This window comes from Brienomyrus brachyistius, chromosome 1 (assembly GCF_023856365.1).
Source record: "Brienomyrus brachyistius isolate T26 chromosome 1, BBRACH_0.4, whole genome shotgun sequence".
Taxonomy (NCBI): domain Eukaryota; kingdom Metazoa; phylum Chordata; class Actinopteri; order Osteoglossiformes; family Mormyridae; genus Brienomyrus; species Brienomyrus brachyistius.
In genome coordinates this window covers 48840659-48862711 of record NC_064533.1, presented here as the reverse complement: position 1 = coordinate 48862711, position 22053 = coordinate 48840659, and the positions used below count along the sequence as shown (strand labels likewise).

The window sequence follows — 22053 nt, the reverse complement described above, 5'->3', positions numbered from 1 at the left end:
TTGCTGTACTTTCACGAAATGTTTATGATGTTAAGTAGAAGAGCTGAGGGAATTCAGAATGAAGAAGCTTTCAGGACCAGCTCTGTCGTGATCTTGGTCTGACGATGGTCTGTAACCCTGCAGGTTTTAATATGGGCAGCATTCTGAGTAAGAGGCCTGCATAAAGACCACCTCAGCCGTCTGGTTGACAAACTACACCTCTGTCGTGCATATACACCGCAGGGATTGTCCTGTGATGGTGACAGTGACTGAGTGACCGAGATTTCCTTTCAAGCTGCATGTTCCAAATCATCTTGCTCCTGTCCACTATTCTTGGGATTTACCGCTGCTTCGCCGGCATACAGGAAGCACAATCTCCCTTCCCCAAATAGGGGAGAATTGAGTTCTCAGGGGGGGGTTGAACCAGACCGTCCAGGGCAAGGAAGGGCGTGGCTATGATCTCCAAACCTAAGCAAGCTTTATCACTCGCCTGGGGTCTCTGTGACAGCATGATAGAAAATCCAGTTCTCAAAATCAAAAGTTAAAAGAGAAACTATTGCAGGCTCTTACTAAATAGCTTCTAAAATGTGTAGTAACCGTGCATTTAAATACATTTTTTTGTACCACAAAAAGGGTTTCAGACAATGTTGCTGGTAGATCACTTACTGTGGCATCGGACTGCAGATTGCAGTATGAAGGTTTTCATGGTCGCCCTGCAGCCGCTAAGCCGAATAGCGACCGCAGACTCGACACTTGGCCATTTCTCTTGTCAGCAGATTTAATCTCATCCTCATTCCTTAAGTGTTGCCAAATAGTACAATCTGAACTCAGAACAGGACACTTTAATAAGCTGACAATTATCACCCTTAACAATGCATCGATTGTAGGGGCTCGTTCGCGATGAACGGTTGGACAGGATGTGAGAGAGAGAGAGAGAGAGAGAGAGAGAGAATGACATGTGACCTCTCTGTTGTCTGATCCCACTGTTTCTGCAGCTCTGGTTAAAACACAAGAAAGTAGCCTGCTTTTCTGGTAATGTGCAGGATCATTGTTAATATACAAAAATGCTGAAAATATTAAAAAGGAAACTAACTAGGAAAGAATTGATACTTGGGCTCGGCAAAGAATGTTTCATGAGACCACACTGCTCATCTCACCTCATGTTTCAAACAGACGTGACAGACATGTTAGAAAACTTATGGGGGGTGGGCAGGTTTTATTGCTGCAGTCCGAAGCCGACAGTCCATTTTAACTGCTGATGGCGCCAGGATGAAACCATTTTAACTGGAGGGGGCTTATGGATGCGTGGAGGTCACACGATTCGGGCCGGGGACAGATATGTGTCGCTTTTGGAAAGATAGAGGTACAGCTGTGGGGGTGGAGTTCAAGGCCGGGCCACGGAGGGGTGACTGGTAAACTGGTCCCTGCACGTCTGTCCTTGAGATAAAGAGTCTTAAAGAACAGTCTGTGCCAAACACACTATATATAGATCCGTGTGTTTAACCATTTCATTTATCTATATAATCGGCACGAGTAGCGAATAGTTTTCAAATTTCAAAGACTGCATGTTAATAATACTGAATACATTTTCTGATCTGCTTGTCCCACAGTTTGCACTGTAATACCCCCCGATTGCATTTCCTCTCAGGTGTGTATTGGTCTCTTCGTCTGCTCGCATCATCATTTGCTGCTGATTCTTCACTTTCCACGGTGTCAGCCTGACGTATTCAGGCCTCAGATGCTCCCGGATATTTCGATGACATTTTACATTTTATTTATTTAGCAAACACTTTCATCCAAAGTAACATACAATTGGGAAAGCAGGGTCCAACAGTCCCCGGAACAATTAGGGATTACAGGCTTCGCTGAAGGGCCTAACAGTGGAACCATTCTGCCTCCCATGGGACTTAAACCAGCAACCATCCAGGCACAGAGTACTATGCTGCTTAGGCAAATCCCCTGCAGAAAAAAAAAACACTTTTTATTATAATGAAGCACCCTCACTTATTTTGTTTATTGCAAAGGTTTGCTTGCTTGTTATTTTGTAAGCTGTGCTCTGAAAGACAGCATTGTTTATGAGTTCTGTCATTAAACACGGCTCGCAGTTTAAAGGTGACAATGTGCCTTTGTTACTGTAAATTGCCATTGCTCTTTTCCATACTTGTGCATACATTTTTCCACTAAAATATTTTGTATTAACTGTGTAACCACGTAACTCCCAGCACTTTGGACTGCACTGCAATGTCGCAGTGCCATGTTTGACCTGCCATCGAGATTGAGACCATAATGGAACGGAGTTTCCGGGCTGTTCTGATAATGCGAGGGACTGCATTGGTGCTTGCGTGACTGCAAGCTGGTGTTATGCAGCATCAGCAAGCAGCAGTCGTCAGAAGTGGCTTGTGTAGGCGTTTTTTCATGCAGCTGAAAAGCAGTATTATGTATGAGAGTGATCTGTACTGGTGGTGGCTTGTCATTCTACGTGCACATGGCCAGTTATAGATCTATGTCATGCCTATAAATCTAATGTCTATACATCTACACTAGTGGTTTGTTAGCTGTTTGCTAGTACGGATTGTCTGTGTGTGAAGCCCTAATTGTCTTTATATTAACAATCCATGGGATTTGCTGTAATTCTCCAAGTAGCTGTGCGTGGAACAAGGGTGGGGTGGCATAACTTTTTTTTTTTTTTTAACGACCGTTGCTAAATGTATTCATAAGTACGTCGTCAAATATTTGCCAGAGCTTATTGGAGCGTGTCTTCTTAGGAAATACTCCATGCAGGAAAACTGATGAGGGAAAAAAAGGTCACTTAAGATCAAGTTAAGTTTCAGATATTTGCTGTTGTGCTTGCAAACTGAGGTTCTGGTTTTTCGCCTCCCCTTTCAACTACAGACAGCAGAGACAGACGGCAACAGAACAGCACCATGGCAACAGGGCCTAGAAACTGCCATTCATATATAATTTGCAAAAAAAAAATAAAAAATCTTTGTTAATGATATAATGAATGGTACTTTGGGTCATCTCTTAAACAAATATAGGAGAAACATTTTACAGATTAGATTCTGTTACTTATCAATTTGCATAATTACCTCCTTTTCTGTAACTTATGGTTGCCAGGTTGCGAAATCACTACACAATATGATATAATCATCCATCCATCCATCTTCTAACACCCTACGCTGGCCATGATGGTGGAGAAGATTCTATTCCTGGCAGCTAATATAATAATTTTACTATAATCTTCATAATCTTGGGACATAATTTAGGAATACCCGCGGCAAACAAAGCAAAGCATCTTGCAATCTTGAGAATGGCTTGACCAGGAAGCGTCCTCAGTCTGACCCGCCTGTAATGCACCAGGAGGCTGTGCCTCTGCCTCACACCCGTGTCACCTGTACAGCTAAACAGCCTCTCAGGGGTCCCCCGGCCCCATGAAAGACAGCAATTCAGGTGGTTCCCATCTGGCGAAGTCTCGGGACACGACTTCCACTCGGGGCTCGGTTGGAACCCTGCCTAGATGTGATTCCCACGTCCAGCCTTTTCTTTTGGGAGGGGGAGGGCTGCTCATTCTCTGTTCTAGACTCTCTGATTCTCTCAGTCCTGCAGATTATGCTGTTCGCAACAGATAAGTCTTGCTTTCAGGACACCAACCCACCCCCCCCCCCCCTTGCCAAAAAAGAGCGAACGTTTTATTTCTCTGGGTGTTCAGATTTAGACGTGACAGCAGCAGTGCACCAATAATAATAATAATAATAACAATAATAATAGTAGTAATAACAGCAGCTTTATTAGCACTTGTATTTTCAGCAGGTATGAGTAGTTCAAGCAGGAAAATCGCCCATGAAATGGGTTTCCGTAAACCAGGCCCTTGGCTTTTGTTAGGCGCTTGCAAAGGGAGATTCACTTTTTTTTTTTTTTTGTCTTGTAAATCTCCACTCCGACTGATTAAATAGCAGATCGTTTACCTCATTTAGGGATGATGTCATGGTCAGAGGCTCTCATTCGCTGCTGGCTCCTGAGGGGTGCTAACCCCGAGCCCTATTACAGCGTCGTGACCTCCTTTCCTCTACAAAAGCGGAGGGGGGGGTTGCGCTGGCTTGTCCTGCCCTGCCGATCCGCCTTAAACTGCGATTGAAGCACAAAGCGCCGTGACAGACAGTTGATCTTTCACTGTGTCTCCTCCCACCCCTCCATCAGCTCTGGGACAGAGCTGAGCCGATCCAGCGCAGCTTTTAAGTATCGCCCCTTGTAATTGCTCAGGGACTCATGCAGGGCTTTCAGCTGAGAGATTTCTGCCGGCGCTGTGCGAATAGGGAGGTGGAGCGAAGCCGTGTGACTTTTTCTTTTCCTTTTTTTTTCTCTCCCCTCATCCCTCTCTCCTTCTCCTACCGGCGTGTGCGGAGCAGCCCATCCCGTTTTTTTTTTTTTTTTTTTTTTTTTTTTTTACACTGGAGGAGGTGGCAGGTGATTGGGCAGAGCCCCGGTGACATGCATCTGTAGAGTCCGGGGGGGTTGGTGGTGGTGGTGGTAAAAAAACCTCTCCACTGAGAGGCAGTTCTTTCTAATTACCTCATTTTTAGCTCGGCTGCAGCAGAGAGAGCGCAGGCTGAGCCGCTTTTCCCGGCTGACACCGGTGGCCGCCGTCTGCATGCTTGCGTTTATGTTCCGCCTGGGTTATAATGCTGTGCGCTCAGCCTTATGTGAATTGCCGAGCTAGCCCCAATTCACAAGTCTGCTTGTCTCCGGAAAGATGGGTAAGTGGCATGAAGCGATGCGTGCATTTATTTCCCTGTGGTGTGTTTTACTGCAGGGTTCTCCTGACGTCGGGTGTTAAAATATGCATATAAGAATAAGAAAGCATGTTAAAAGTGTAATTTTGTGCTGTTCCGAAACTGCAACACATGCTGGCACACGAAGAAGTATGAAAGGATTTTTAATGTCTCTCTCTGTGAAGATCAGATAGTTTTCACTCGTGGCAGCTTGTGGAGAAGGGGGGGGGGTGCACGAATTTTGCGTTCACTGCTAAGGCTGTGCCAAGGCAAGAGAAAGCCGGAGGTTTTAATTGTGACATTGAGCTATCGTGTAACTGTTAGGCTTAATGCACCAAGTTTGCACGGAAAGAATACGGAACATGGGGGATGGGGTTACATTTTTGGAATATGTACTGGAAAGCATGTGGTTTTAGCCGGAGCTCCAGTTTATGGCGTTTGCTCGACTGCAGCCCCTTTTCCTGACTTGACGCGTGGGAATTTCTGTGCTCATTGCAAAGTGTGGACAACCCCCACCCGCCCCCCCCCTACCATCACCCGGTGCCGTTCAGCAGCGGGGACGCTGACGGAGGGTGTCTTTCATTGCAGGTGATTAAAGTGTTCAGTGAGGACAACACGAGCCGAGCAATAGAGGTCCCCAGTGACATCACGGCGCGAGATATCTGCCAGCTGTTCATTCTGAAAAACCACTGCATCGACGACCACAGCTGGACGCTGTTTGAGCAGCTGTCACACCTGGGCATAGGTAAAAAAAAAAAAAAAAAACTGCTGTGATACTGGTCTCTCAAAAGTAGAGAGGACTTACTGAAGTAGGTCCCCTGCAGCCATCTGCAGCAAAACTCACCATGCATTTGCTGTGACGTCATATTACATTATGCATTATAATACGAAAATATATTAATAGGAGATTGGCTGTGAAAATGATCAGGACACCTAACTTTTACAGGTTAATGATGCTTACTTTCTTTAGCGTTCCTTGGAAATAACCAGTAATTCTTCATGTGTCATTTGCATGCAAAGGGAATACTCTCCTCTTAAGATCTAGTTTGTATTTAACTTTTCTTCCGTTGTATCATGGAGTATGCAAATTTATAATGGGATCGTGAGGCCTTTGTACGTGGCAATGGTGACTCGGTAGCGATTCCGGATTTTCCACGTGCCGGGGAGCTGCTTTCTCTGCATTTGTGGCATAATAAATGAAATTTAGCAAATGTAGCTGGAGGTGGAGCAAGTAAAGGGTTAAAGGACCCTTCAATCCATTTTTTTCCCTTTGCTGGTGAAGCCGTCTTTACACAGCGCAATATTCCTCAGCAGCATTCATCTCACCATTGCATAATTCACCCATCTGTTCTGTTCCTCGTCTCATTCAATCTTTCAGGTTTTTTTTTTTTCTGAAATATGCTCTTGCCTCATTTAACCCCAAGTGCTGTACAGTGTTATTTCACGTCCGGTGTGTCATTCACATGTCTGAAAACTGCTTCCTTGTCAATAATACATTGCTTATAATAGTTAAATGTGAGATTTAGTATATAGGTCGAAGATTCTGAGTATGCAGTGGTGGATATTTAGATGAATCATTATTGAAAATGCCATTTTTAGCTCTGGCCTATTTTAATTTGATGTGTTTAATGACAAAATGAGCATATGTTTCTGCTTATGATAGTTCTGGGACAAACATGTTTTAATAGCCAAGGATTTGCATGCAGTGTATGACAAACTCTCCGTCTCATTGAACTGCCTTTAGGATTCCAGTGAACAGTTTCTTTTTTTTTTCTGGAATCTTCTCTTTGTTTTTTTTTTTCGGAGGTGAGGTTGATATTGAAAATCAGTGCTGGTAATTTTTCCTTGATTACTTTGCCAAAGACTGCTGGAAATCCTGCCTGGAATGTCGAGGAGTAAACGCTTCTTAAATGTTTCAAGACGGTACAAAAAGAGGCATTTTGAAAAATGTTTTTGGGGTCTGATTCAAATGCAGTGATTATTCCTACCTCAGACTTTAGGTTTCGGGAATTTCAGGAAAATAATGAACATCTTTTTTTATGGTGCATATTGTTTTACAAAAAGTAGAAGTTCTGGAAAATAATGGAGCGGTTTTGGCTTTTTTCTTCATATTATTTAAAAAATGCATTTTTGCAGATACAAATAGCATCGCCTTACACGGAAACTCAAAAAAGTGCATATAAAATTTGTTGCCATTGATTCTTTACATTTACAAAAGCTTGAAGATGATCATGAAGAAAAGCTGTTATTTTGCCTGTAATACAGCATGTGGTTAGTTTGCTTTCATATATTTCATACAACATGAACCCTTTATTAAAATAAAATAACATTTTTCTTTCTGGAGAAGCATTGGTTCTGTGTAAGTAATGTTTCCTAAGGTGGGTAGCTACGGTTTGAATGTGTCTTAACCAAGGAAAAAAGGTTATATCCTAGCTAGTGTCAATTTTCGTCGGTTTTGAAAGGCTGAGAATTGTGTTAAGATCTGCCTTGCAAAGTCTCATAAATCCTCAACTGAACAACAGAGGGACTTCAAGCCTGAAAAAGTTTGAGGGCAATCATTGTGGCCTGTTACCCCAGCCCCCACAGTGCTAATGCACACTTAAATCATCTTATATTCTATGTATATCTAGCTCTATTCATTGTTTAACTTAATCTTCTTAAAATAAACACATTAGTTTTATGATAATTTGATAATACTTTAATATCTCATGACCTGGTCCCAAGCTTTGCCATCTTCTGTGTCTGTCTCGTTGCAGAATAAGATGTACTATTGCTTAATCTATCATTATTAGACCCTGTACTTTACTAGTGGGGGTGAGAGTGATGGATAGATCATTTTATAAATCAAGTACAAAGTCAAATTGCCTGCGGTCATTTGTGTTAGTCAGGAAAGGTGGAGTTCAGAGGGCTGCGATTGCTTCACTGTTGTGTTTTTGGGTAAATGTATGTTCTGAGGTCACAATGAAAAGGAACAGTCATTTAATAGAGAACAATTGTGTAATTTCAATCAGTCATAGGGAGGAAAAATACAGGCCTTGTGCTCCAAGCCTTGAAAGCATGACACAGTGAACATAACCTGTTTGGGGAATTAAACAAAGAGAGTTGGGGGAATAATGCACTTTTCGCTTCAGATTATTTAATGGGCCTTGAGGAATGAATCGCGATGAGCAGCCAGGCTTAACTCTTGTTATGCTATGGGTATTAATTAGCTTCAAATACGCGTGTGCTTTCCAGCTGGCTGCATTTAAGCAGCTGCTTCCAGAGAGTCATAAAATATTCATCTTGCGTTCTGAGAAACAGATAACGCTTCCTAATAACGTGAGACAATGCGTGGCTTTCCGTCACAGGAACGACAGAACCTGTATTGAAGGTTAACAAACCATTTTTTAAAATGAGCGTTAATTGTTAAGTTGGGCTATGCAACGCTTTGGGGCAGTGGCGGTGAGATGTTTTAAAGCACAGCCGCACAGAAAGTAGGTTTCTCCAAGTCTGTGCAACACTCTCATTTGCTTGGGTTTGCATTGTGTGATTGTTTGACTTATAGTCTGATCGTTACTTTGATGTATAATGCTGTCGCTTTGTAAATAGCTTTTTTTTTTAAAAAAAGAAATACTGGGCTTTGTTCTTAATTGGGATTGTCAAGCAGTTTCCTGCCTTTGAACTTTGTGGCAAGCTTGGCCTGACAGGGCTGCTCTCCCTCACTCCTTCGCTCCTTTTCGTCGCCTTCATGGTGATCCTGCTGTCTTCTGGCCTCCCCACGCAGAAAGAACCATTGAAGACCATGAATCTGTTATCGAAGTTCAGTCTAGCTGGGGCATGGATACCGACAGCAAGCTGTGTTTCAGGAAGAATTACGCCAAATACGAATTCTTCAAGAAACCCCTGGTGAGTTGAGCAAACTTGCGGTTTTGAGTGTTATTCCCTTATCTGCTTGTCCGAGCAGTATTCTGAGTTTGATTTGGTGGGGTGCCTCCCAGATAAGATTTTGCATAATAATCAGTTTTACATAGTGTGTGTGTGTGTGTGTGTGTGTGTGTGTGTGTGTGTGTGTGTGTGTGTGTGTGTGTGTGTGTGTGCGTGTATATAATACAATAATAATAATAATAATACACTTGTTCTTCTCTATGTGAAAACATTTTCACATAGTAGGGATCCTTTTCTTTGAATGCAATTAGAAAACGAAAGTCTTGTATTTAGTTTGATTATTTATGGTTAAGGTTAGGGCTGGGTAGGGGTTAAGGTCGTCATATTGGTATTAGAGTTTCGCCTATAGAAATGAATGGCGAGTCCCCACAAGATTCAGATTCAGATGCCTAATCTGTATGTGTGTGTATTCAGGAGTTGCCCCATACACTTTTCAGGCAAGAAAAACATCTATGGCTTACGTGGACTACAATATATTGTGTAATCTTTGGTTTTCTGGTTTCCTATGTGCTAATTAACTTGGATTCCTCATTTTATGACTGTCACGTCACACGTCCATCGTACGCCTACTCTTTACTAACGGGTATATTACACAGGACGATAAGCAGTGCCAGCCTGAACCTTAAAAGTGAACTTGGTTTAGGATCTGAACTGAGTAATGAAAAGTTGACCCTTTTTGTGTTAACAGGACTTTTTCCCTGAACACATGGTGTCCATTTCAAGTGAAACCAATGGGATAATGAATCATTCACCACTAATTGAGGTACCATTTTTAACCATAAAATGCTTCCAGTGGGTAGTTATGGCCCCATATAAGCTACTGTGTATATTCTACAGTGTATATGCCATTTCTGCATATTTCCCAGCAGGCCCAACAATTCATTTTTTTCCTCAAAGTCCATAAAGACGCCAGTCAGGGCTTTCAGATGTCGTGTCTCTGGTGCTGTGCTTTTTTTTTTTTTTACCAGCCCAGTGCTTAATTTAATCAGTTTAAAACCCTTTTCCTCCTTAGATTGCAGGAGGATGTAGGATTGATGCATGAATTCTGTTTGACTCAAACTAAGTTCCGTGGCTTTTGTCATGTATTTTCTATGGTCTTCCCTGTGCACCCTGCTGTTCCAGCCTCTCTAAAGCGTAGCTGCATCGAGCGTAACTCGGGCTGCCTTCCCGTCAACAGACGTTTCTCAACTCCAGATCATGTCCCGAAATCCATGGGTACCTTCACGCTAGAGAACAGGGAAAGAGAACCTGGAAGAAGTTCTACTTCATCCTCAGGAGGTCCGGGCTCTACTTCTCCAACAAAGGGACGTCGAAGGTCAGTGAGTGCGACTTTCGGAGCAAGTTACCTCAGATGGGCACCTAAATGTGCATTATCTCTATTATTGTTTCTTTTTGTGGCCAAAAAACATAAAGAGCTTGGTCATGAGTAGCTCCAGTTCCAGGGAAATGGATGGGGATTCTGAATTGGTCTCTGCTCCTCTACGTTAGCAGCTGAAGGCAATTTGTTGTTCCTGCTGAGCTGGAGAACTCTTGTCCTTTTTTGTGTAAGAGGTTTATTTAGAGCAGCTGAAGTGATTTATAATTACCTGGGACCACTGCAATGTACAATTTTGAAATTGGCTGTAAGATCAGTGTAGGTTCCAGACTCTTCTGCAACCGTGACCTGGTGGACGGACGGACGGACGGACAGACGGATGGATGGATGTATGTATGGATGGATGGGTGGCCGGTTGGTAAAGAGGTCTGCTATTTAAGTCTTTCTGTGTGACATTCCACACTTTCCAAGTTTGATTTCCAAGCTACAATATGACCCAAAAGCAAATTTTAGTAGTGTGTTAATTTATAACTACTTACAACCAAAACTGAAATAGCATTATTATCTAGGTACTAAGAATATAGTGTGTCTCAAATAACACCAAGATTTACTTTATTTACACATATATATATAATTTTCTAATAATTTCAAAGGCCCTGGCTTGGCTGGTGACCTCTAGGGCGAGCTCAGGAGATGATCGACATGCGTGCGGCAGGTTTCGCCCAATGCTGTGTGGAGCCGGTCGGGCCGGTTTTCCGCGCAGGTCAGCTGTCGTGCCAAGGACGGTGCCCTGGTGCCGAGGTAGCTAGGCGAAGTGTACACCTGCAACTCTGCCGACCTGTTATGCCTCTATTTTTCTCGAACGAACAGAGGAGCCGTTGTTTGTCTGCGAGCCTTGCGAGGTGCGACAAGGCCGCGTGCTCGCTTGCCAATATACGTAACTCAATATATCGTGATCGTTAGACTTGAGTCAGCTTTTTCTGCCCTTGCCTATGATTTTTTTCTTTTCTTTTTTAATTTTTAATTTTAATTGAGCTGTTGACCTTTTGTCATGTGCTTATTGCGCTTCTGTCGTCTAGCGAATGGCTCCGCTCCCCTGCCAGTTACTCTGCGAGGCCAAGAGATGGAAACTCCTGGCCTGTGTCTGGCAGCCCTGTAACAATAGCTGGCATCTGTCCCACCTGCTTGGGAAGCAGATGTGTGTCTGGATACGCGTGGTGGAGTATGAGCTGTGTGCCTAAACTTGCTCGGTTTCTTTCGTATTTGGCTCTGCTGCAAGTACACCTTGTATCTTGACCCTTGAATTTTGATCTTATTTGAAATTTTTGGCAACTTATTCCCCCCCCCCCCCAAATCTACAGGAATGTACATGCATTATGCATATTTGGACTCTGGCAAAGAGATTGTATGGAAATAAAACTGAAGATTACAGCAAAATTCTTGCTGGAAGTCACCATATGTAAATATTTTTATTAGTCATGGTTATGTCCTTTCATGTTCCGAGGACATCTTTCATTGAGACAGGTTGGAATTGCTGTTTTTTGGATTCATTCTCCTGACATTTCCAGTGCTGTAATGTCACTTGTATTTTGGTCTGATTATATTCTAGACTTAAATGATTTCTATGCTTCGTATACATCCCTGCTGCTCTGCTTGGTAGAAGTTGTAGAATAAAGGTCTAAATTTGTAATTCCAAGTTTAACCACACCTACCGTGAATGCAGATTAAAGACCCTCACAGAGTGTCCGACTTGGAGCTTAGTGGCAAAACAAATCCTCCCCTATTATCCTTAATCCTCGAACGCCAATGTCCCCCAGACTCCCAGACACCATGTCAGCCTGCCCTCCTTCTCCCTGCTTTCATCCTGCCGCCTCCATGCTTATCATTCCTGCTTACTCCCCTTGGTCCTGCACCCCCTGTGCCTGCTTAAAGTCTGAATCACTGAAGGTTCTGTCCCAAGGCTTGAGTCCTCTTCTTGTTCGGGGGTGGAGATGGGTAGTTCAGGTCCAGAGAGTAAAAGTCCGGACCAAGATTTTGTTTCAGCCAACCAGTTAAGTACTCCGTGACTCTTTATACTCAACTGGTTGAAACGAAATCTTAGTACAGACCAGTGTTTCATTATCTGGTTCTAGGGGATCTGCAAACAGTCCACGCTTTTGCTGCAAAAATGAGGACTGCCTGGCATGGACCGGTGTGGGTTCCAGAGGACCGGGTTGGGAAACACTGGTTTGGAATTTTACTGTCTGAACCTGAATTACCCACCTCTGTTTGGGGGTGGGGGCATGTTTCTGGCTTAGGGTGGTGAGACAGGGCATGATATTGCCAGCCGATGAGTTTGAGTTCGCACGGAAACGTGGGAGTGGTTCAAAGACAGCTTTACGTTTCATTTTGGTTTTTCCTTTTTCAGGAGCCGCGACATCTACAGTTCGTCGCAGAGTTCGGCGACAGCGACGTCTACACGTTACTCTCAGCCCGGAAGATGCACGGCGCTCCCACAGACTACGGATTTTGCATTAAGGTTCTTGGCTTCAATTCGTTTGTGCCGTCGGACAAACGTTAAACTACAGTCACCAAAATGCCTTCGTGGTGAAAAGATTCATTTCTGGGGCCTTCCCTTTCTGATTATTGCCAGCTGGACTGGGATGTGAGGATGATGGGTTTTTGAAGAAGAAGCATCGCACGGAAAAATAATAGCTATCCGCTATGGGGTCGTGGAACACATCTCAGAGCGCACAAGGCATGAAACTAGTCTTAGATTTGCTTGCCACTACATTTTATTTGTTTAGCAGATGCTTCTATCCAACGCAACATACATTTTTCGTGTGAAAGGAGGGTCAGGAAGCCCCTGGAGCCATCAGTTGTAAGGGCTTTACTCAAGGGCCTAATTGTGAAATCACTCTGCCGTGTCTGAGATTTGAACCAGTGACCTTCTGATCAGACACAGCACCCTAAACTGCTGAGTCACACACCCCCAGATCTAGCTAATGGGCATTTTAGAGATGCCAATTTACCATAAATCCATGGGGAGAATGTGTGTGTGTGTGTGTCCAAAAAAATTGATAAACATTTCAGAAATACTACTCTTGTTACCTGTCAGAACAGCACAAGTTACTGGTATACAGATGCAGCTGTATAATATTGGAATTAACCTTGATTAACCTGCAGCGCTATCTTAAGTGCGATCTTTAGTGTACGCTATAAAACTCCGAAGATTGTCAGTCTGGTGCACGTTCTGCAGTAAAGTTCATACCAGTTGGGCTGCTGGAAAGGAAATTGATGGGACAGCGGAAAGAAAAACCATGTTTAAAAAAACATTAGTCACGTGTTGAACTTCTAACCATCGGATACGTGCTGTACGGGCGTACCCGAAAATGCACGTCCTGACCCCGCGCTCTGGCTTTTCAGCCAAACAAGTCAAGCTCCCCCCGTGACTTGAAGCTGCTCTGTGCCGACGAGGAGCATAGCAGGACCTGCTGGGTGACGGCCTTGCGACTTTTCAAGGTAACTCGCGTTCGGGTCACAACGTGGATGCCAGACGCTGGCCCAGGTGGCTACGCTGCCTTAAGGATGATGTCGGGGGCTTGAAATTAAGCTCACCTGCTTGCCTCAGACAAGAGGCGAAAATAAAAGCTGAGCAGAAACCCACTGTCTAGTTAATTGCATGTCTGACTACATTTTTACCGAACGAGCTTATTTGGCTAGTAGCAAAAATTAAGTTCCACCCCAATGATGTCATTTATTTCTTTAAAAACCAACATGTGTTCCCCATGTCATCCTCCACTCGCGTGTGACACCAGTGGCCTCCCAGTTTGCCACATTGCTTTGAGTTTCTGAGCCTTCAACCCCCCCCAGGCTGGCTTCCCCCCCATCCTTGCCATATGCATCTGCATCAAACGTATAAACATGCACGTCCCTGTTTGTTTATTGGCTAATTACAGTTGCGAAGTTTTGTTGTTCTATTTTTTTTTTTCATGTCTGCATAACCTGAAATGATTGGCTAGCTGTTTTTGCTCCGCAGTATGGGATGCAACTGTACCAGAACTTCCTCCATCCACATCAAAAACAGAAATCTTCACCCATGGTAAATATCCTCCAAGGTTGTTTTATCCCATCTGTGGTCTAGACTACAAGCAAACAAATACTACATGACAGTTTATTAAAGATGCCTTTCATTCAGTTTTTATTGATGCTTAGTTTGAGCTCATAGACCGTCTCCTGTAATTAGTGACACTTCCACATTGCTTTTTGCTTCATCTTAACAGTACGTTGATTGGTATTGTTTATGGTAAGTATTACATTGTTTAGTCTGCTACAAGAATCCCTTATTCCCTTTTGGCATGAAAAGCAGTTGTTCAAACAGAAAGGACATCCTGTCAAGTCTGTATGTTCTTAGCTACTTGGGGTGCCCTGTGATAGGTTGGTATCCCATCCAGGGTGTCCCCTTCCTCATGTCCTGTGCTAACTACTCTCCGGATTCCCCACAATTATGGAAGATTGGGTCAATGCATGGATACTTAGGAGTGAACAAGCTGAGTTGTAAGGACCTATTTTCTCCATGGCAGACGAAGCCACAGCTCTCTAAAAATAGCCTGGTTTTCAGCTGCTCGTAGACTTAACAGCTCAGCACCTCTGGGTTGTTCTTTGAAGACCACGGAACAATGTTCGGCACAGGCGAGATTCAGAGAGCAGAAGAGTGGAAATGTTTCTGGGAGTTAGCATGCCAGTATATGTTAGTTTGGGGCCAGGATCTGTTGCGGTTGGGGGTTTAAACATGCTTATGTTCAGTGTTAACCCCCTCCTTTGTTACATGGTAGAAAAGATCATAAGGTAGTAAAGTTATTATGTGAAATAACGTGTCATTTTTCTGCTTATCGTACAACAAACTCTTGTCAGATAGCTGATGAACTCCTGCATGTTCTACTCTGTTTAGAGGTGAACAGTTATGTGGGAGGAAAACTGCTGGTAGCAGAAAAAATAATAAGGGATTTACAAACACTTTTTATAGTATGAATTCACTTTCCAAATGCTTATTAGGTACAGTGTCACAAGGAACAATAGTAATGATCTTGGACATTAAAAACAGAATGTGAGAAGGAAGACTCTGTAAAAGAAATAACCTCGTTAATAGATCATTATCAGGTCAGTTTTTTTTTAGTTTCATATTTTTGTTGGTAGTTGTGAATTTAATGCTAAATTTTACAGTGATGCCAACAGCTCCTGACACAATGGCTCTGCCAGTAATGGTGAAATTGTTTTCACTTCCATCAGCCACTAGGTGGCAGCATATAACCATAATGAGAGGCCGGTAACGAGAAGCCTTAGGTCGATGCAATGCTTTGTGTCTGATCGTTCCAGAGGAGTATCTCTGAAAACTCCCTGGTGGCCATGGACTTCTCAGGACACAAGAGCCGGGTGATAGAGAATCCCTCAGAGGTGCTGTCGGTGGCCGTGGAGGAGGGGCTGTCCTGGAGGGTATGTATTTCATTCCGCCATTTTCCCCTCACACTTACCTCACTCCCCTTGCCTCGTGATATTTTACAGACCCCCCCCCCCCCCCCAAGAGAATGAACTGATATTCAACCCCAAAGTAGGATGGAGGGAGAGCGTTAACTGAGGGCATAACTTTCTGTTATGCATTGGAGAGGGGTTGAGGTCTTCACCCATTTAAGAGGTTCCAAGGGGTTGTATTGGCCGGTTTTGATTATTAGGAGGGTTACAGACCCCCCTTATCCCGCCATGATTTATGCCCATAGCTTCAACAGAAGACCCTCATCCAGCCTTGGCACTGTGAGTAACACCCCAACTCATCCCTCTTTCTCCATCTCAGAGGAAGAGCTGCCATCGTCTGAGTTGCCACGGAAGCCCTTCCACCTCTCAGAGTCCCGTAGCCAGCTTAGGTCAGTGGAACAAAGTGCTTACTCATGGTGGGGGTCACATCTTCGTGTCCTTGCTGGGAGAACCGCTGGGAATGAGCCACCTGCATGAGGTCCAGTGAAGGTTCTGAAGTATCTGCTTTCACTGACTCACCATTGTTTCCCGTAGCCCTCCACAGAGCTCAACCTTGGTTCCACAGCAGACTGTCCAGAGACGAGGCTCATCGACTGATCACCCAGCAAGGCCTTGTTGATGGGTATGCAGAATATTTTGATTAAAAATACTTGCCACTGCCTCGCGTCGGCCATGTGTAGACATGCCGAGTTTGCCAAAGACTTTATTGCGTCCCCTCTTTGCACTTGTTATGCTATGTTGAATGCAGAGCCCAGTAGCAGAGCTTGTTATAAAATAACGGCATGCAGTGTGCGTTTGCACATACCAAATCCAGGTATGTGCGGAATAATAAATCATTACCTTCTCCACTTTCACTTGGCCAAGAAATAGAATTCTTCTGAAAGTCCTCACTGTGGGCCTCATATACCTCATATTTCAATAGACTTTTAACTGTTTCTCCTTCAGGGTTTTCCTTTTAAGGGACAGCCAAAGCAACCCCAAGACGTTTGTCCTGTCACTGTGCAACATGCAAAGAATCAAACATTTTCAGATCCTACCTGTAAGTCTGCCGTGCCTTTGCGACATGTTCTGTAGCCTTTCAGATCCTACATGTCAATTTGCCTTGCATTTGTGACATGTCCTGTAGCCTTTCGGATCCTACATGTCAATTTGCCTTGCATTTGCGACATGTCCTGTAGCCTTTCGGATCCTACATGTCAATTTGCCTTGCATTTGCGACATGTCCTGTAGCCTTTCCGATCCTACATGTCAATTTGCCTTGCATTTGCGACATGTCCTGTAGCCTTTCGGATCCTACATGTCAATTTGCCTTGCATTTGCGACATGTCCTGTAGCCTTTCGGATCCTACATGTCAATTTGCCTTGCATTTGCGACATGTGTCCTGTAGCCTTTCGGATCCTACATGTCAATTTGCCTTGCATTTGCGACATGTGTCCCGTAGTTTTTCAGATCCTACCTGTAAGTCTGCCTTGCCTTTGCGATGTGTGTCCTGTAGCTAGGCTCTCTTCTGACCTCCTAGTTGACTTTTATGCTTAAACTAATCGATGTGCATGATCTTAACCGGCGCTGTACTGCCGCCCCCTACCCATCCATCTGTTGCTGCTCTGGCAGGTGGAGGATGAGGGGGAGCTGTTCTTCAGCTTGGACGATGGCCAGACGCGATTCACCGATCTCATCCAGCTGGTTGAGTTCTACCAGCTGAACAAGGGCGTTCTGCCCTGCAGGCTGAAGCACCACTGCTCCCGGGTCGCCCTCTGAGCCGGTGGGCGCTCGAGAGAGAGCCGCCAGCTCAGGGCTCGATGCACCTTAACCACAGCGGCTCCCTGGGGAAACCCCCCCCCACCCCCCCCCCAACCCCCCCGATATGCGCACCGTGCCTTCGACAGGAGAAGCCCTTGAAGCGAATACAGCCAGAATCTGACAGGTTGCATCCCCCACGCCTACCCATTGTGACACACGACAAGTCCTTTCCCCGTTGCTTTGATCGGAACGTTTTTTTTTTCTCCAGTAGGAGAGGGAATGCAAGATCCATTTTGGGAGACAGTCGGGGGGGAAGACTGCATGCAGTGATGGTTTTAATGCCAATGTCAGTTGGTTGATAATTGAGATTTGGCCTGTTACGGGTGTTTCGAAACTTCAAGGGAGAGAACAGATGCCACGAGCACAGAAGACAAAAAAATAGCTACTTAAATGCCAGACAACGTACTGTATATAGTGTAGCGCTGAATGTGTTTATATAATGTTTCAGCATGTGGGGCTAAAACCCATTTCGGGACTGAGAGCATTTCAGTGGAAGCTCATTGTTTGCCACTAGCTTGTTTTCACGAAATCTAAACCGAGTCTTGTTGCATTTGATAGTATTTTATTTTATTTTGTTTTTCTTTTTGTAATCTGTTTTAGTAGGGTGAATATTTGACTATAGCCATATGGATCATATGCGAGTTGGTACTGTTGCAGTGAACCTGTCCGCTTACGGTTCACATGGAAGGGGCATTCACAAATCAGGTTGGACAGGGGAGTCCCAAGCACACAGGGACTGCAGTGGTCCTCTGTCCTCTAATCTTCACTAAGCTTGCGACTGTTGAATTTCACTTGTTCGCTCACAGATCAGCTCCACGATCTCCTGAGCAAGCTAAGCCCTGCCCGACACGTTATTGAACAACATGAGGTATCCAGGTGTTGTTTTTTTTTTTTCTTACACGAATGTGACTGGCTGAAGGAAGAAGAAGCATTGGGACATTTACGAAGGCCGCAGAAACGGCGAGCAGCCTGCTTTAATGGCCGGATATGCTCATTGTAAACATGAACACGTCACATTAGCCTGTACTGTACCTTTAAGTGGAATGTATTGATTATTTCTGAAAGGATGCCATCATCCGTTTCCTTGACAGTTTCGGGATTTAATTTAATGGTTAAAAATGGCAAGAAGTTATGCAAATAAAATCGTATTAAAGCTAATATTGTAAAAGGTTAAACCAGGGCCACAAAACACCTTTGACTAGTTTAAGTATCAATGTCAAAAACGTATTGCTAGTAGCTACAGTTCAATCAAGTGAAATAGTGCGAACCAGCCACGTTAAACGGGGTACCAACCTTTCTAAAAATAATTTACAACACTCATAAATTGTTGCACTTCTAACACAAGTGAAAGAACGACGAGATTTTGACGCAATGCACTTTTCCTACATAGGCACAAGGATACGTCATTTTATTTCATAACCTAAGAGCAAGTGTGTTGAGAACAAATGAATGTCTCAGACTGCAATGTTTTGTACAAGTCTAAGTGTTTTTGCACTGTATGCATTCTGTCTTGCAATTTTTAAGTATCTACAGCTAGCTGTACGGTAAACACGCATTTTTAAAGCCGTTCTACACCCACGAAGAGAATTTTATTTCATATCCCATTAAGTGATCTAGACTGAATTATTTGCACTGTAGTTGGCACACTGTAACATATTATTTCTGATCCTAAAGATAAATATTGGCTGTTTAAGGACTGTTGGAACACGTTTAGGCGATTACAAACGTACATACGTTTTTTTTTTTTTTTTTTTTCTTCCTTTGTGTGTCTGGTTATGTAGGCTTTACTTACATTTTATATGGACCTAAACACGTAGCTTTGAATGTAAGTAAAATGACTGTATATAATTTAACGCCCGCCGTAATGTTTCCCCGACTTCATTTTCTACACTTGCTTTGTTTGTTATTGTGTGGTCTGCAGTTTCTACAAAGCCAGTAACTTTGAACTTGATGTTTCAGGAGAGATCGGCTCTCTCTTGTGTCACATTATGAAGTGGCAAAGAAACAAAGAAAATATTGCTTGGCATTGTTGGGTTGAAACCGAGTGATATTTTGTAGAAATGTTAAACTACCTGCTTGATGTTTACAGAGCCATTTCCAATTAAAATAATGCAATTAAAATATTTTACCTTTCTTTGTATTGTAACGTGATATACTTTTCTCTATTTAGGCCTAGCACAATGGGTGATTTAACATTGTGCATTTATACGTGGCGAGGCTGGGTAAACATTACTTGATACGAAGTATACAGTATTCTAGGGATGGGCGATAAAACGATAACGATAAATATCGTACCATAATTTCTCTTGATATCGATATGACAAATGGTTAAAGGTTCCACATAATTTTAAACCTAACGTATCACCAGCAATACCTTTTTCATTACAATGAAATGACGTCACTTTATCTGTGACTGCTTGTCAGGATGTGTAATGGAGCAGAAGTGCAGGCAGCCATAAAAATATAAACGGGATTTATTGCACAAATATCAAACTGCAATAGACAGTGAAAACTGCATGGTAACTCACCGGTAGAGCAGGTAAGTCCAAACCAACCCCTTTGATAATTTTAATGCTTGATTACCCTTAAGTCCAAGAGAAATCTGCACAATAATAATCCCCAGAGAATTCAGAAACGCTGGGAGGCGTGGCGTTTTGTTAAAATAACATGTTCAACTACCTTGGGGCGGCATGGTGGTGCAGTGGTTAGCACTGTTGCCTCACACCTCTGCGGCCCGGGTTCGAGTCTCCGCCTGGGTCACATGTATGTGGAGTTTGCATGTTCTTCCCATGTCGTCGTGGGGTTTCCTCTGGGTACTCCGGTTTCTCCCCACAGTCCAAAAACATGCTGAGGCTAATTGGAGTTATTAAATTGCCCGTAGGTGTGCGTGTGTGAGTGTGCCCTGCGATGGGCTGGCCCCCCCATCCTGGGTTGTTCCCTGCCTCGTGCCCATTGCTTCCAGGATAGGCTCCAGACCCCCCGTGACCCAGTAGGATAAGTGGTTTGGAAAATGGATGGATGGAACTTCTACCTCCAATTTGTGACATGCTGTTTGGTAAGTTTATATCTTATGATAAAGAATAATTCAAAAACCACAATTAACCATTTGGTTTCTTCAGCTTTCCCTCAGTAGCAAAAATCCTTTAAACAGGAAATAATTTATCCTGATAATTATGTATTTTTTTTTTTATGTGATGAGATTTTTGGCCTTATCTTCCAGCCTTACAGTATACAGAGTTTTTCATGTATTTATCCATAAGTTAAAAATGTGTGTTTATATGAACAGATTTAGTACCATATAGGGTGTCTAGTCAATGGAAACAATGTATTAGTTGAAGCAGTAGATGGCAGAATAAGGCCAGAAAAAATGAATGTTACTTTTCCTCATGTGTTAATTTGTTGATATGCGCAATCAGTACAAGTCATTACTGTGTTCTGTGAATTGTCAGACTTAACATAAATTTATTCAACACTTCAGCATAAATTGTTAAAATAGTTTTTACTCGGATACAATTCCGATTTTCATATTTGATGCTTAACGTGTCTGCATGTAATTTCTGTTTACTGGGCTTTAAAGGTAGCCTAATTTCATGAATATGCATTACCATATTCATAGGAATAAGTGAGCATCCTACAATAGACTGACATCCCATCCAGGGTGTCCCCAGCTCCTTGCCCTGTGCTTCCTGGCAGAGGTTCCAGGCTCATTGCACCCCTTTACTGGATAAGTGGTTATGGACAATGGATGGTTATTTCTGATTATGATAAACAGCATCCTGTTTAACCCACACTGACAAAATGCCAAGCAGTGAGTGCAGGAATGTGTCGACTGATAACATTTTCAGAAAAGGGGGCAGTCATCTCTAAACAAGAAAAACATTATGGTGTCTCATTCCCTGTGACATCCTTCTTTCATTCTACCCTCTGAACAAACTGCTGCTTTTTTTCTTCCTGTGCTTGTTTTCAGGGGAAATGTTCACATTGATGTCTTAAATATACTCCTTTTTCCAGGTCCAGCGGTTAAACACTCTCTCCGATGTATTTCTGCCATTGATCCACTCCTGGCTGCAGGGAGAGATGGCAGCCTTGTGAAAAGATTTTATTTTTGTTCCCCCCCCCCCCCCCCCCCTTAATGAATTTGTTCAGCCAGATGCTGCCAAAAGTACCCACGGGCAATTCTTTCAGGCAGAAGACGGCCGCCTGGGTCCTCGCTCACCGTTCTTTCTCATCTGGCCATCAGGGGCCTTTCTTTTCCACACCTGGAGACGTGCTGTCCGGCCAATGGCACGGGAGCGACTGTCTGGGCGGTGACCACATTCCGATCTGTCGACATGGAAACCGATAATATACCGTCAAGGCACCTACAGGTGGCGAAATGGGGCTAGTTGTGATCTTCCCTGTGAAGAAAGTTGCAAAAGCAGTCCACAGACCCGAAATATAAATCCAATCATCATACTGTAGCTGGAGTCTAACTGTGGCACAATTAAATAGAGGTATATTTACCGGACCTAGTATTGACTGTGGTGCAGTAACAGACACCTAATTCTACATTTCTAGCTGGGCTTTAAAGCATCTGTTGATTTATAAACGGCCCAACTTTATCTGTTTAGATGGAAGCGTAATAGGTGCAATATATTCACATGATGAACTGGGGCATCGCATGGAAACAGCAGGGACTGCTAGGGACAATCTATTAAAAGGCATATGTTTACAGGAGGCCTCATTAAAGTGATGTCACTGTAAAATAATACAGGCCC

The 22053-nt window shown here is 43.5% G+C and overlaps 1 protein-coding gene across 3 annotated transcripts in view; it reads left to right on the top strand.

Annotated features, from left to right (window-relative positions):
• Nucleotides 1–19430, top strand: part of grb14 (growth factor receptor-bound protein 14) — a 36360-nt gene extending 16930 nt beyond the window's left edge. For 2 of the 3 annotated variants that reach the window (XM_049015435.1, XM_049015454.1), the window contains 12 exons: nt 5337–5493; nt 8512–8633; nt 9361–9435; nt 9850–9987; nt 12395–12505; nt 13393–13488; nt 14006–14068; nt 15343–15459; nt 15815–15884; nt 16030–16117; nt 16441–16534; nt 17108–19430. In XM_049015435.1, coding sequence (XP_048871392.1) covers nt 5337–5493; nt 8512–8633; nt 9361–9435; nt 9850–9987; nt 12395–12505; nt 13393–13488; nt 14006–14068; nt 15343–15459; nt 15815–15884; nt 16030–16117; nt 16441–16534; nt 17108–17254 — 1278 coding nt within the window. In that variant the 3' untranslated portion in view covers nt 17255–19430. Of the gene's footprint in view, nt 1–4484; nt 4734–5336; nt 5494–8511; nt 8634–9360; nt 9436–9849; nt 9988–12394; nt 12506–13392; nt 13489–14005; nt 14069–15342; nt 15460–15814; nt 15885–16029; nt 16118–16440; nt 16535–17107 lie in introns of those variants that run through there. The other variant, XM_049015446.1, reaches the window with a different exon arrangement.
• The last annotated feature ends 2623 nt before the right edge of the window (nt 19431–22053 follow it).